This window comes from Ambystoma mexicanum, chromosome 3q (assembly GCF_040938575.1).
Source record: "Ambystoma mexicanum isolate Mex_15411 chromosome 3q, UKY_AmexF1_1, whole genome shotgun sequence".
Classification (NCBI taxonomy): domain Eukaryota; kingdom Metazoa; phylum Chordata; class Amphibia; order Caudata; family Ambystomatidae; genus Ambystoma; species Ambystoma mexicanum.
Window position 1 is genome coordinate 1,063,121,384 of NC_090926.1, and position 13,353 is coordinate 1,063,134,736.

Consider the following 13,353-nt stretch of genomic DNA (forward strand, 5'->3'; position numbering starts at 1 on the left):
CCCACATAAGAATGCACCTCTATGAATTTCCTCGGTAATATTGCTAGGTCACGTTGCACCTCTATGTATTAGGTCACGTTGCACCTCTATGTATTTCCTCGGTAATATGGCTAGGTCACGTTGCACCTCTATGTATTTCCTCGATAATATAGCTAGGTCACGTTGCACCTCTATGAATTTCCTCGGTAATATAGCTAGGTCACGTTGCACCTCTATGTATTTCCTCGGTAATATAGCTAGGTCACGTTGCACCTCTATGTATCCTCTATGTATTTCCTCGGTAATATAGCTAGGTCACGTTGCACCTCTATGTATTTCCTCGGTAATATAGCTAGGTCACGTTGCACCTCTATGTATTTCCTCGGTAATATAGCTAGGTCACGTTGCACCTCTATGAATTTCCTCGGTAATATAGCTAGGTCACGTTGCACCTCTATGAATTTCCTCGGTAATATAGCTAGGTCACGTTGCACCTCTATGAATTTCCTCGGTAATATAGCTAGGTCACGTTGCACCTCTATATATTTCCTCGGTAGCGCAGTTTACATTGTGCCATCCTATTAATATCCATTCCCCATCGTGTTACTTTCATTTTTCTAAAGACTTTGGCCGGATTTCCTATGCATGCCTACTGGGTCATGTCAGCAATAGTGAGCTCACAAACCTCAGCAAAGCTATTCAGGGCCTAATCCCTTTTTGGCTGATGTCATGCTCATATCCTCGTATGGGGAACCTGGTAGAGGTGGCAGTAGTGTTTAGTTTAATCTTAGTTTGGTGATCCCAATATAGGTTTGCCAGGATACAAAACCAAATTTGACTCTTATAGTAACCAGTGGCTCTGACAATGGCAAACGGAGCGATCTTTTCCAAAATGTCCACTGCATTTTTCGACCGCGTTCCTGTCAATTGTCAAGTGCTCTTGCCAATATATAACAGCTGGCATACTCTTGCCAGCATAACATCTAATGAGCGGGCACAGTGTATATTTACAATACTTGAGGCAGATCTTCCGGGATTGAGCACATAGCACTGTGTGTTTTGCACTAACTCTTGCTGTTATGCAGGTGTGGACTGGCCTATAGGGAACTCTGGAAATTCCCCGATGGGCCGCTGCACCCTCGGCCTCTTTTGTGTAGTATTTCCAAATTGTCTCATAGGAAAAGCATTGGGCTTGATGAAAATGTGTCCAATGGGCCACTTTATACATTATTTCCAGGGCCTCTTTTGGTCCCCAGTAATTATTTCCAGGGCCTCTTTTAGTTCCCAGTCCACCCCTGCTGTTATGTCCCTTTTTCCATCTGTACTGTAAGAAGGAAAACCAAGGTAAATCCATTCTCGTGCTGTTGCTATGTGTTTTACCTTCTAAGTACCATCCCCACGATGGTTTTTGACTACCATGTGAGCTGACCAATATTGCTGGCTTATTCACACTTGTCTTTAGAGTAGTTCCCCTACGTATTCATGTTGTTTATGTTCATTTATGTTTACGCATTTATAATGCGCCTCAGGCCCAAAGCCAAATGGGTGTTATAGCCATTTGTAAATCTAAGTTCTATCCAGCAAATTATTGCATCCGTGTATAGTAGCAACAGCACCCTAGGATGTCCTATTCTTGGTGGAAAAATCCAGCAACTATTATATCTGATAAATATGTATGATATGATAAGTCATTTATAACGCGCCTGTACACAAGTGTTTCTAGGCGCGACAAGACCAGGGAGGGAAGACAGAGGGAGGACAAGACAAACGATCTTACTAGGCCTTTTGTCATTCAGATTGTGCAAGTGCGATAGCACAAAGTGTAAGGGAGAGTGCGAAGGGGAAGTACAAGGGAGAGGGAAAAGGGTAAATGCAGTCTGGGCAATATAGATTCAATAGAAACTCTGCCAATACACATCCTTGTCAAAGCCCTGAAAGTGCATTTATTGCTTTTCATAAATTTCCATTACTATCTTATCTTATTTGAATCGTTGCGATGTGAGTGATGTTCTACTAGGATTTTCCGTAAACCAGCCAGGATTGGCCACAAGTATTCCATACTCTCTCCAATCTACCATGTCGAAAGCATTAACTAGGTCTATGCTTGCTACGAAAAGTGGCAGAGAATGTATGGATTGCGCCTGTTTGTTTAAGAGGTAGATGATGAGCCCATTCAATATTGTCCCGCACTCTTGTAGGGCTATCATGCAAGAATTCTTCAGGTCACTTGGATCCCCTTTTTTGAAAATATGGGCAGCAAAGCTTGTCTTCCAAAATGGCAGGATTATCTTGCTCTTTGCAATATACAGAAATAGGTAGCATAGGATTTTGACCATAATATAGTATCTTTATTCTGATACCGTAGATTTCACCGAATCCAATTTCACCTACTCAGAAATCTTCGATATTGTTCTTCTTTGAATTGGTTAGGTAAGCAGGTACATTTTAAAACATAGATGGGGTGGGGTAAGGAGATAGGATAAGGTAAGGGTCTCCCCCTGCATAATTAAACCAAAAAATAGAAGCAAAAAAGATATTGTAACATTTCACCTTTAGGTGAAGTAGATTCTGTGAAATCACGGACATCCTCTGTATTCCAGTAAGCTAGCTCAGCTCAGCAGGTTGAGCGCTTGCTGCTGTGATCTGAGCGTGATCTGCAGGTCGCAGGTTCAAATCCCGGCAAGGCCAACTCAGCCTTTCATCCTTCTGTGGTTGATAAATGAGTACCAATTTCGGTTGGGTGATATTGTATGTAAATATGTGTTCTGTAAATTGCTTTGGATTAAGGCGCTATATAAATAACATATCATTTAGTACCATATGTGGTAGCTGCTAGACAATTTTCCTTATTTTATTATAGATTAAACATCGTGGCACCAAACTTTCCCATAAGATAATTATTCCAATCTATCTCGGCAATTGAGTTTGCTAAAGGCGTTACGCTGTAAACATTTGTTTATCGCTTTCGTTCACAAAATACCAAAACGTCCTCTGATTAAGTTTAAATGGTATTTCGTGCCTTTTTCTTTGTCTGGAATAGTTTGGTTCCTTTCAATAGACCTTACAGATCTTCTCACTAATTTCTTTCAGTGGTTGAATTTGTATATCAAAGCTATGGAGGCCTGCAAATGTTTTGTGGCTATTCGCTTTAAAGTTAGCTGCCATAGACGCGGCAATGGCAATGTTTTCTAATATCACCTTGAATTATATAACAGTCCTCGTCCTTTCATCCCCTTCACCTAGTTTCTTCATGGCTTGCTATAACAATTGATTATATTTGATCATGTAGCCATTGAACCACCTGATTCAGGATTTTTGTCTTTGGCTTACTAACCCCACCAGCCCCTCCTCAATGTGGTGGTTTATTTATTTATTTATTTGGTATTTGTCAGGGGCATTGCTAGGGAGGGGCTTAGGGGGCTATAGCCCCTGATCTTTTGGTTGTAGCCCCGGATAGAATCTCAGGAGCTACAGCCAAAAGACTAGCTAGCCCCCAGTCCCAACAGTTCCAACATCAGCTTAGCCCCGGGTCTTTTCCAGACCTAGCAACTCCCCTGGTATTTGTTAGGCTCTTATACAATTTGCAAAAACTGTTTCAAAGCGCCCACAGGGCAACTGGGTGGGGACAGGGGAAGGTAGACAATGAATTACAACAAGGATAAATCATTAAAAGTGCCAACAGGTCATGAGAATAAAAGGGAGGGTAGGCAAACCCACTATGCCTTGTGAGTGTTCAGAATGTGCAAATGCAGAGGGGGCAGGGAAGCAGGGAGGGAAGTAGGGATAGTTGCTGTGGTAGTCATGGAGAAGTGCTAAGAAGAGAGAGCGTAAGTGCAACCTCCCTAGGGGGTGTTGAGCCTATGTAAGTGCAGCAGACAGACAGCAGCTGGGATGAGAGACGTGGGGGGCAGGGCCCTGAGGATACATAAGGGACCTGCACATTGGTCACATTGCTGTATGAGCAGAGAAGAGCAGAGGAGAAGGAAGACGTAAAGAGAAAGGTTTTGAGTTTTTTTCAGAAGTTAAGGAGGTCATGCGTAAAGGCGCAGAGGGAGAGGGAGGCTATTGCACAGGAGGGTGCCCGTCAAAGAAAGTGAATACCCGTGAAGAACCCTTTGCATCTCTGGACTCCAACTGCCCTGCTGTCCTCATCCTTCCTGATCTCTCCTCTGCATGTGACACTGTGAACCATTCCATCATAAAAAGGCTCCATGATACCCTTGGTATCTCGGAGCGGGCACTGGACTGGCTGACCTCCTTCCTAACTGACCGTTCCTCCAAATCAAATGCTGGGTCCTTTCTCCGCCCCTACTTCCTATTCCATCTGTGGCGTCCCCCAGGGCTCCATTCTTTCGCCCTGGCTATTTAATATATACCTTTCTCGGCTGGCACGCCTCATTTCCGCCTTCTCCCCCTACTTCCAGTGCTACGCTGACAACACACAACTCTTCTTCAAACTTCCTACTGATGCCCTTGCACCCTCCTTCATCCCTGACTGCCTCTCTGCCATCCAGGCCTGGTGCACTGCAGATGACCTTTGCCTAAATGCCAGCAAAACTGAGATTCTCCCTATTGGGTGCCCTGCACCCTACTTCTTCCCTTCACCCTGGCCTTCCTCCATGGGCTCCCCCACTTCCCCCTCCACAGAAGCCACGAATCTCGTAGTCATCTTTGCCTCCTCCCTTTCCTTCATCCCTCATATTCAGGACATTGTCAAGAAGTCCCACTTCAGCTCTTTCCTTCCTCACCTTCCCCCAGAGATTCAATGTGACCCAAGCCCTGGTATTCTCTAGGTTTGACTACTGCAATAACCACGATGAACAAACTGGGGCACAGTAATGAGCAAATAATTGCAATCTTTCTTTGAAGCCTGGTAGGCAAATTCGATAATTCAACCACAAAATAATTCAAACTTTAAATGAAAGTATTGTTGTTTATATACCTTTTCTTTTAAAGTATACCAGTGCATTCTTACATCATCATAGCATTACATTTATTAACAAGGAGTTTTACTCTGGAAGAATCATTCTTATTCTAAACACATTTGTTACATAAATACATAACTTTACATTTCCATTTAACCAAAATCCCAATATTTTGATAGTAATGAGTCATTCAGTATTTGTGACTACTACTGTCACTTGTGCCCTATCTCTAACTACGCGTTTCAGGCGCCTCCCGCCCTTCTTCAGGTTTGAATATTGGGTTGTTATTCCCTTCTGATTCCTGCAAAAAATATATAATTAAGAAGCTGAATCAGTACTCTCCTTTACTAGAACGCTCAATAGTGTATTGAATTGTAAAAAGGTGCCTGAACCCACTAACCTTTCAATCAGTCTTGGAGCCTGGTTGAGATGCCTCTATTCATGAAGCTTATGCAAAATATATATATCAATTTCGACATTATACTTATTAGATGTAATGTGCGTTGTGCAGGGGGATCCCGCACTATGAAAAGCGCTGGGTCCGCCTGCACAATGTCAAAGTCCAGACTAGCTACAAATGTCCTTATGTATACGTGAAGGATGCTTACCCCAGCTGAGTCGTAGGTAATTTACACGTGGGGACGATCGAGTATTTGTGATGAATTTCAATCCTCCCTATGTAGTGAGAGGACACAGTCCTGAAAGCATATAGAATGTGTTTTTTACCCATAGGCAAATCTCATATGACTAAATGTATTCTTTATATGGCATTAAAGGTCTAAGTTCTCACCTGCCTGTGCAAGAGTACCGTGTTCATAGTCGCGGCGACTGTTAGCATCTAGCGTGTTCCCGTAACAGTGGTCTGTATTCCTGTGGTTCTGCAATCACGGTCACTCTCCTATTATGAGGAATGAAGGGTCTATCATTGAATGTAACTATAGTCACTGTCGCTATTTCTTGAAGAGTGCTATGTTACAAATATAATTTACCTTCTCTGTGTCTCGGTCGCGCGAGTGAAATTCTGCTCCACGGCAATGATTTCAAACTCCAGAGTTTGTCGCTAAGCAACTGAGGTCTGGGTGCTGCTGGGAGCATCATCCGCAAGATTGTCTGGGCCCGGGAACCACGCTATCTTCAACTTTATCTCACTAAATACTCTCCCTCTACACCACTGCGTTCCTCTGGTACCAACTCTTTGTGTGTAAAGCGTTTTGCTAAACAGAGAGTAGGTGGTCGTTCACTTTCCTCTGCGGGCTCCCTCCTCTGGAATAGCCTCCCTCTTCTTTGAGCGGGATCTTCTCAAAATCCAGAAGCTCCTTTAGACTTTGCTCTTTTCCTCCTCCTTCCCTCCTTCTCTCCTCTGCTAATCCCACAGTACCTGCGATCGGTTTCCTGGGCCCTTATGCAGCCTCGGGGCTCTGACCTCCCACACCAATTCTGCCCAGCTCCGGTCTATCCACAGCACTTGCATCTGCACACCCTTCGCCCTGGAGGTTCGCACTTACAGCTCCCGCGGCCCTGTGTAGCACTCAACATTCCTAGCACTTCATCTGTGGCTCACCTAGGAGCTCAGACTCCCCAACACTTACCCCCTCTTTCCTCTTCCTTTCTGCACTTGCACGTTCTGAATACTCGCAAGGCATAGTAGGTTCGTACCTTCTGCCTTTTTTCCCCCTCTGCTCTTAAATATAGTGTTTTTAATGTATTTCTCACCCTTGCTCCCTTCCTGACCCGTGGGCGCTTTGAAACAAGTATTTTCTCATTGCATAAACGCCTAACAAGCAAACAATAAATAAATAAATAAATAAATAAATAAATAAATAAATAAAGGCGCAGAGCAGGTACCTTGCTTGCGGCTGCAGGAAGTTGCTGCTGATGAGGCCCTGCATACTTTCAGTTCACATCAGCACATGCTGAACATGTAATATCAGTGAGCCCCACCTTCAGCATGTTGTTGCGAGCGTTCAGCCACAACATATCTCCTTAAGCTGCTGATCTGTAGGGGCGTGACCCTGCATGCGGCGGTACATCAATCGTCTCCGCCCTACCCTTCCTCAAGGGACCTCCTCCCCTTTACCTTTTGTTCTGACTAGTGGAAGGAGTCCTCAAGGTAACACTACAGGTTGACACTGTCCAGTTTTCAGTACAAATCAAGTGCATTTATTATTTAGTGTATTACAGATCATCTACTTATGGAACCAAAGTAATGAAGGATATCCAATCAATACAAGCACATTAATAATGCACAAAGAGAGGGAGCCCAAAATGAAATAGTGGGTCTGACAAGCCTGTAAAAGGGATAGGGCGATGTTCACCTTATAGAAAGGACTAAAAAGCTCTGGAGCCCCACTCCAAAAGGCGTGATATCCCAGGGTAAGATGAAGCACCCGTGGCGAGGCGAGGCGTAGGGCGCTCTGATAACCTTAGGCTATGGAGAGTTCCCCACCGAGGTGCCCCACAAGAAGGCCCTTGTTCCTGCAAAACTCTTGATTTGATGAGGTCCTTCGTGTAAATTCAATATTACCTGCAAGTACTGAGGCCTGCAGCGTTTTACTGCACGTATCACTGTCCTTTCTCACATCTCACTGGACCACCATGGTATAGTCTAGGTTGGCTGCTCCTCGCTTGATTTGTTCAATTTCACGGATTCCTGCAACTCAGAGCCTGATTCAGAGGTCCGTGTAAAAATAGATGTGTGTTGTTCCAAGCCGGAAGAACACATTTCCCAAATGCACCGTATTCTGACAGAGAAAGGATGTGGTACAGGTACATGAAAGCGTCTGCTTTTGCATGGCCCGGACTTATGGCTTGACAATAGCCGTAGCAACCATCAGGAATGCAGGGCAGCCACATGGAGGGGATTCTCCTCCCAGCAGCACTGGTTTAGCACGTCATATGACACCTCTGATGTGCCGTTAAACTCCACTGCGCACTTCATAAACATAGCATTTCTTAGACTGCAGCACCACTTTTCTAGTTTAATGCAAGTTTAAGGAAACTTTCTTAAATTGAAAAAGTGGCAGTCTTTCAAGAAATGCTCGCAATGGCAGTGGATCACGTTTCCCCCACAACGCGTGGTTTTAGCAGCTTTTGCTGCTGGAAAGCACATCTGCCCTCCAATACTTCGACCCACTTCAGAAGGGTGGTGCTGGAAAGTGGAGGGGAGCATGTCGTATTTCCACACTCGTTTTATCATGAGCTCAGAACCGGCCCCTCCGCCTCTGTCCTATTTTCTTCACTAGACCTGTCCCAGCCTGCCACCCCGTGCGAGTCCTGTCTGGCTCTACCGCCTGCCTGTTCCTGCAGCTCTATCTATGGGCATGCTATCGCTCCACCTGAGGGCTCCAGTCTTGCAGTCCCAAGGGTTGATGCCCTGCTGTTCCTAACTTTCCCAGTGAATCGGGACACCCGCCTTGACCTGGATCCCACATACATGTCAGGGAGTGGAGGGAAGACTGGTAGCAGAGTCAGGCCACAAAGAGGAGAATCCACTATGAAAGAAAAGTCCAGTCAGAAGAGGCTGCCAGTAGATTAAGAAACCATGAGGTGAGGGTCAGCTGTTGGTGGGGGATGAGAGGTTGAGACAGAGGGACAGTGAGGCGCTCACAGAGGGACGCTGGAATTGATGGGCAGTCATCAGACCTCGTGCATTAAAGGTTGTTTGCTTGCCATTACCTTTCTGGGGTGCCCCTCCAGCCAGTCGTGAGCTGGGTCCAATGCTGCCCTGTACTGGTAACGCAAGAAGCCATCCCTCACCAGCACGGCCACTGCACGCAGCAAGAAGGATGTGAAGAGGTGCAGGTGGATCCGGTGACGTAGATCCTGCAGGCGCCTGCGCAGGGAGAAGAGCATGAAGGGGTGAAGGTGGCACGTGGGCATCAGCCAAGCGGGTCACTGGCAACACAGGGTATCTCCTCAAGCAACACGGGGGTCGGGGTTGGCAACAAGGGAGGGCCGCCAATACTGTAGGAAATAACACAGTCACACAATATATCCATAAGAAAAATCCCTCCATGTGGCAACAATAGCGGAACTGCCAGACCAGAGGTCCCAGCAGCAACACGGGAGCATACCTAAACACAGTAGGCAACAGCAACACAGGGTGGGCTACCAACACGGCAAGATATTACAATACAGACAGACAAGGTATTGAAGCGCTTTGAAACACATTGTGTATAGGCGCTATATAAATAAACAATCATATCATATCATATCAAGGCAAACACCCCTGCCAAAAAACGAGGCACTGCTAACAGAGGAGCCCCTAAACCTAAGGCATTACAGGGAACCTCACTAAACACAGGGGGGTACCTGCATCAGAGGAGACACTGCCAACACAGGCACTCAACCTAAACGGACACCAAACCCAAGGGTCTCCGGCAACACAAGAAGCACCACCAAACATAGGAGGTAATATTAACACAGGAGGCACTACCAGCACAGACAAACAAGATGCTCCTAAAGAACCATCCCTAGCAACAATGAGGAAATGGTACAAAGGAACCACCACCAAATCCAAGGGTCACTGGCAACACAGGAAGCACCACTAAATACAGGAGGCAATATTAACACGGGGTAAAACAACCTAAGGCATTAGAGGGAACATCGCTAAACACAGGGGGCACCTGCAGCAGAGGAGAAACTGACAACACAGGCACTCAAGCTAAATATAAACAAACATCTCTACTAACAAACAAAAATCCCTCCATGTGCCAACAATAGCGGAACTGCCAGCAAAGGAGCCAACACCAAACCCAAGGGTCACCAGTAACATAGGAAGCACCACTAAAAATAGGAGGCAATATTGACACAGGAGGCACTACCAACACAGACAGACAAGATGCATCCAAACAACCATCCCTAGCATCAATGAGGAACTGCCAGCAAAGGAGCCACCACCAAGCCCAAGGGTCACCTGCAACACAGGAAGCACCACCAAACACAGGAGGCAATATTAACACGGGGTAAAACAACCTAAGGCATTAGAGGGAACATCGCTAAACACAGGGGGCACCTGCAGCAGAGGAGAAACTGACAACACAGGCACTCAAGCTAAATATAAACAAACATCTCTACTAACAAACAAAAATCCCTCCACGTGCCAACAATAGCGGAACTGCCAGCAAAGGAGCCAACACCAAACCCAAGGGTCACCAGTAACATAGGAAGCACCACCAAACATAGGAGGCAATATTGACACAGGAGGCACTACCAACACAGACAGACAAGATGCATCCAAACAACCATCCCTAGCATCAATGAGGAACTGCCAGCAAAGGAGCCACCACCAAGCCCAAGGGTCACCTGCAACACAGGAAGCACGACGAAACATAGGAGGCGATATTAACACAGGAGGCACTACTAGCACAGACAGACAAGATGCATCCAAACAACCATCGCTAGCATCAATGAGGAACTGCCAGCAAAGGAGCCACCACCAAGCCCAAGGGTCACCTGCAACACAGGAAGCACGACGAAACATAGGAGGCGATATTAACACAGGAGGCACTACTAGCACAGACAGACAAGATGCATCCAAACAACCATCCCTAGCATCAATGAGGAACTTCAAGGAAAGGAGCCACCACCAAGCCCAAGGGTCACCTGCAACACAGGAAGCACCACTAAACATAGGAGGCAATATTAACACAGGAGGCACTACCAACACAGTCAAACAAGAGTCACCTAAACAACCATCCCTAGCAACAATGAGGAACTGCCAGCAAAGTAGCCAACACCAAACCCAAGGGTCACCAGTAACATAGGAAGCACCACTAAACATAGGAGGCAATATTAACACAGGAGGCACTACCAACACAGACAAACAAGATGCATCCAAACAACCATCCCTAGCAATAATGAGGAACTGCCAGCAAAGTAGCCAACACCAAACCCAAGGGTCACTGGCAACACAGGAAGCACCACCAAACACAGGAGGCAATATTCACATAAGAGGCACTACCAACACAGACAGACAAGATGCATCCAAACAACCATCCCTAGCATCAATTAGGAACTGCCAGCAAAGTAGCCATCACCAAACCCAAGGGTCACTGGCAACACAGGAAGCACCACCAAACACATGAGGCAATATTCACACAAGAGGCACTACCAACGCAGACAAACCAGATGCACCTAAACAACCATCCCTAGCAACAAATGAGGAGCTTCCAGGAAAGGGGCAAGCACCAAACCCAAGGGCCACTGGCAACATAGGAAGCAATATTAACTTAGGAGACACTACCATCACAGACAAACAAGATGCACCTAAACAACCATCTCTAGCATCAATGAGGAACTTCCAGGAAAGGAGCCACCACCAAACCCAAGGTTCACCAGCAACATAGGAAGCACCACTAAGCATAGGAGGCACTATTAACACAGGAGCTACTACCAACACAGAAAAACAAGATGCACTTAACAGCCATCCCTAGCAAGAAATGAGGAACTTCAAGGAAAGGAGCCACCACCAAACCCAAGGGTCGCATGCAACATAGGGAGCACCACTAAACATAGGAGGCAATATTAACACAGAAGGCACTACCAACACATACATACAAGATGCATCTAAACTACCATTCCTAGCAAGAAATGAGGAATTTCTAGTAAAGGAGCCACTGCCAAATGCAAGGGGCACCCCTAAACATAAGGGGCACCACTAAACACAGAGCAGTGCCAGAACAGCAATAACAGTAAATATAGGGGCCTCTGGCAACAGAGGAGGTACTGCCAAAACAGACGGGCAAAACATTTCCAAAACAGGGGACGCAGAGAACACCTGGCACAACCAACATAGGAAGCACAGTTAATGCTTAGTCCATTAAAACACAGTGGAAACTTCCAACACAAATATCCCTAACAACACGAGGGACTCTGAAAACACAGAGGTCCCTGAGAAAAAGTGGCATTGCCAACACAGAAACAGGGTGCTGCCAAAACAAAGATCCCTGTTAGAAACAGGAGCATTGAGGCCAACACAAGGGCTTTGAGAAAACATCCAAAGACTTTCACTCATTGTAACATCACCAGAACTCTACTGTTAAGTAGAGTCTCACTCATTAGTTCTATACAGATGGCTCAGATTCCCAAATACTTTACCTGCAAGAAAGGAAGATTATGGCTGCGCCAACGAGGGAGACCAAGGACAAGGAATATCCCACTGTGTAAACAATCTGCAGGCTCTGGAAGTACACCCGCTGCGCCTCCTGAAGGGGTAGGAAGAAAAGGAGGGAGTAGAAACAAGTACGTTCTGAAATACGCATTGGAGGAGCAGGCAGGTGCCCGGCATGTGAAACTATCAAATCTTACAGCAGAACTGGCCCTTTGCAGGTGTTACCAATCCTTACTGATCTATAATACACTTGAACATTGAGGAGATATATATATATATTTTAAATGTATTGTGCACTTAGTTAAATACAGAACTTTAGGCACATTAAAATGAAATACAAAGTGAACATTAATACAATACATAGATACATACAATGAATGAATAAAATTTGCCTAAGGAAAAACAAAAATCAAAATCAGTTAATCACCATAAATATAAAATCATATCATATCAAATCGAATCAAGTCAAAATCCAGTCAACGGTTAATTCATTTAAAATGTATTAAAAGCAGCAGCCACCATTACAATTGAAGACGCACTGAATAAAGTGGACCAGAATTGATCACTTGAACAACCCTCGATATTGCTTACAAACTCGATGTAGCCATGTGTATAAAAGTTGTGCAATGTCTCGCAATTGGTCAGAACGCGTCGAGAGGTTTCTATATGAACCCGACAAAGTCTGCATAGCCGGTCCTCGTGAGGTTTTATTGCCATGCACTAATAAGATCCACGGTATGCAATAGATCGAGCCGCAGATGCAATATAAAGCGGTTGAGTTCTATAGGAAGACGGGCAATGTATGGTCAAACTTTGTCGAGCTATGTCTCCATATCTAGCCTTACCGTGTAACTTGTCAACATTTTGTGCCATGTTCCATCCCCTGGATTTCTTTTTTATTTTGATTTCATAGTTTGCATCCGTTTTTAATATGTCATTTGCAAGATTTAATTCAGCTATGAAAGTTGATTTTCTTTAGCTCAGTTATAAAGAGATTTTTATCAGCATGTACAACTCTTCTACCCAGTAGTAGCAGAAGATCATTAGAGACTTAGCTACTAGATTTAGCTTATAAAAGAGTTCTTTGTACGTACCATAGTGTCTTGAGTGAAGTAACCCCAAACTCAAGCCACAAAGTCTCGACAGGTACTGAAGTTGGCAGATTCATGACAGACCTCAAGAGTTTGCCTTCAAATTGTTTCAGCCAAGAAACCTGCTTAGAATTCAAGGCTACCATACCATCAAGTATGGAAGGTACCATACTTACTCAATAAACCTTGAAGAGCGCTTTAATATTATAACCACCTTGATGTACAATATAGTGTTTTTTAGCAAGCC

The 13,353-nt window shown here is 45.1% G+C and overlaps 1 protein-coding gene across 1 annotated transcript in view; it reads right to left on the bottom strand.

Moving 5' to 3' along the window:
• Positions 1 to 13,353, bottom strand: part of LOC138583228 (glucagon-like peptide 1 receptor) — a 213,382-nt gene that overhangs the window by 113,037 nt on the left and 86,992 nt on the right. Inside the window, exons 5-6 of the mRNA XM_069655285.1 lie at positions 12,003 to 12,109; positions 8,580 to 8,736 (exon numbers count right to left, since the gene is read on the bottom strand). Coding sequence (XP_069511386.1) covers positions 8,580 to 8,736; positions 12,003 to 12,109 — 264 coding nt within the window. The remainder of the gene's footprint in view (positions 1 to 8,579; positions 8,737 to 12,002; positions 12,110 to 13,353) is intronic.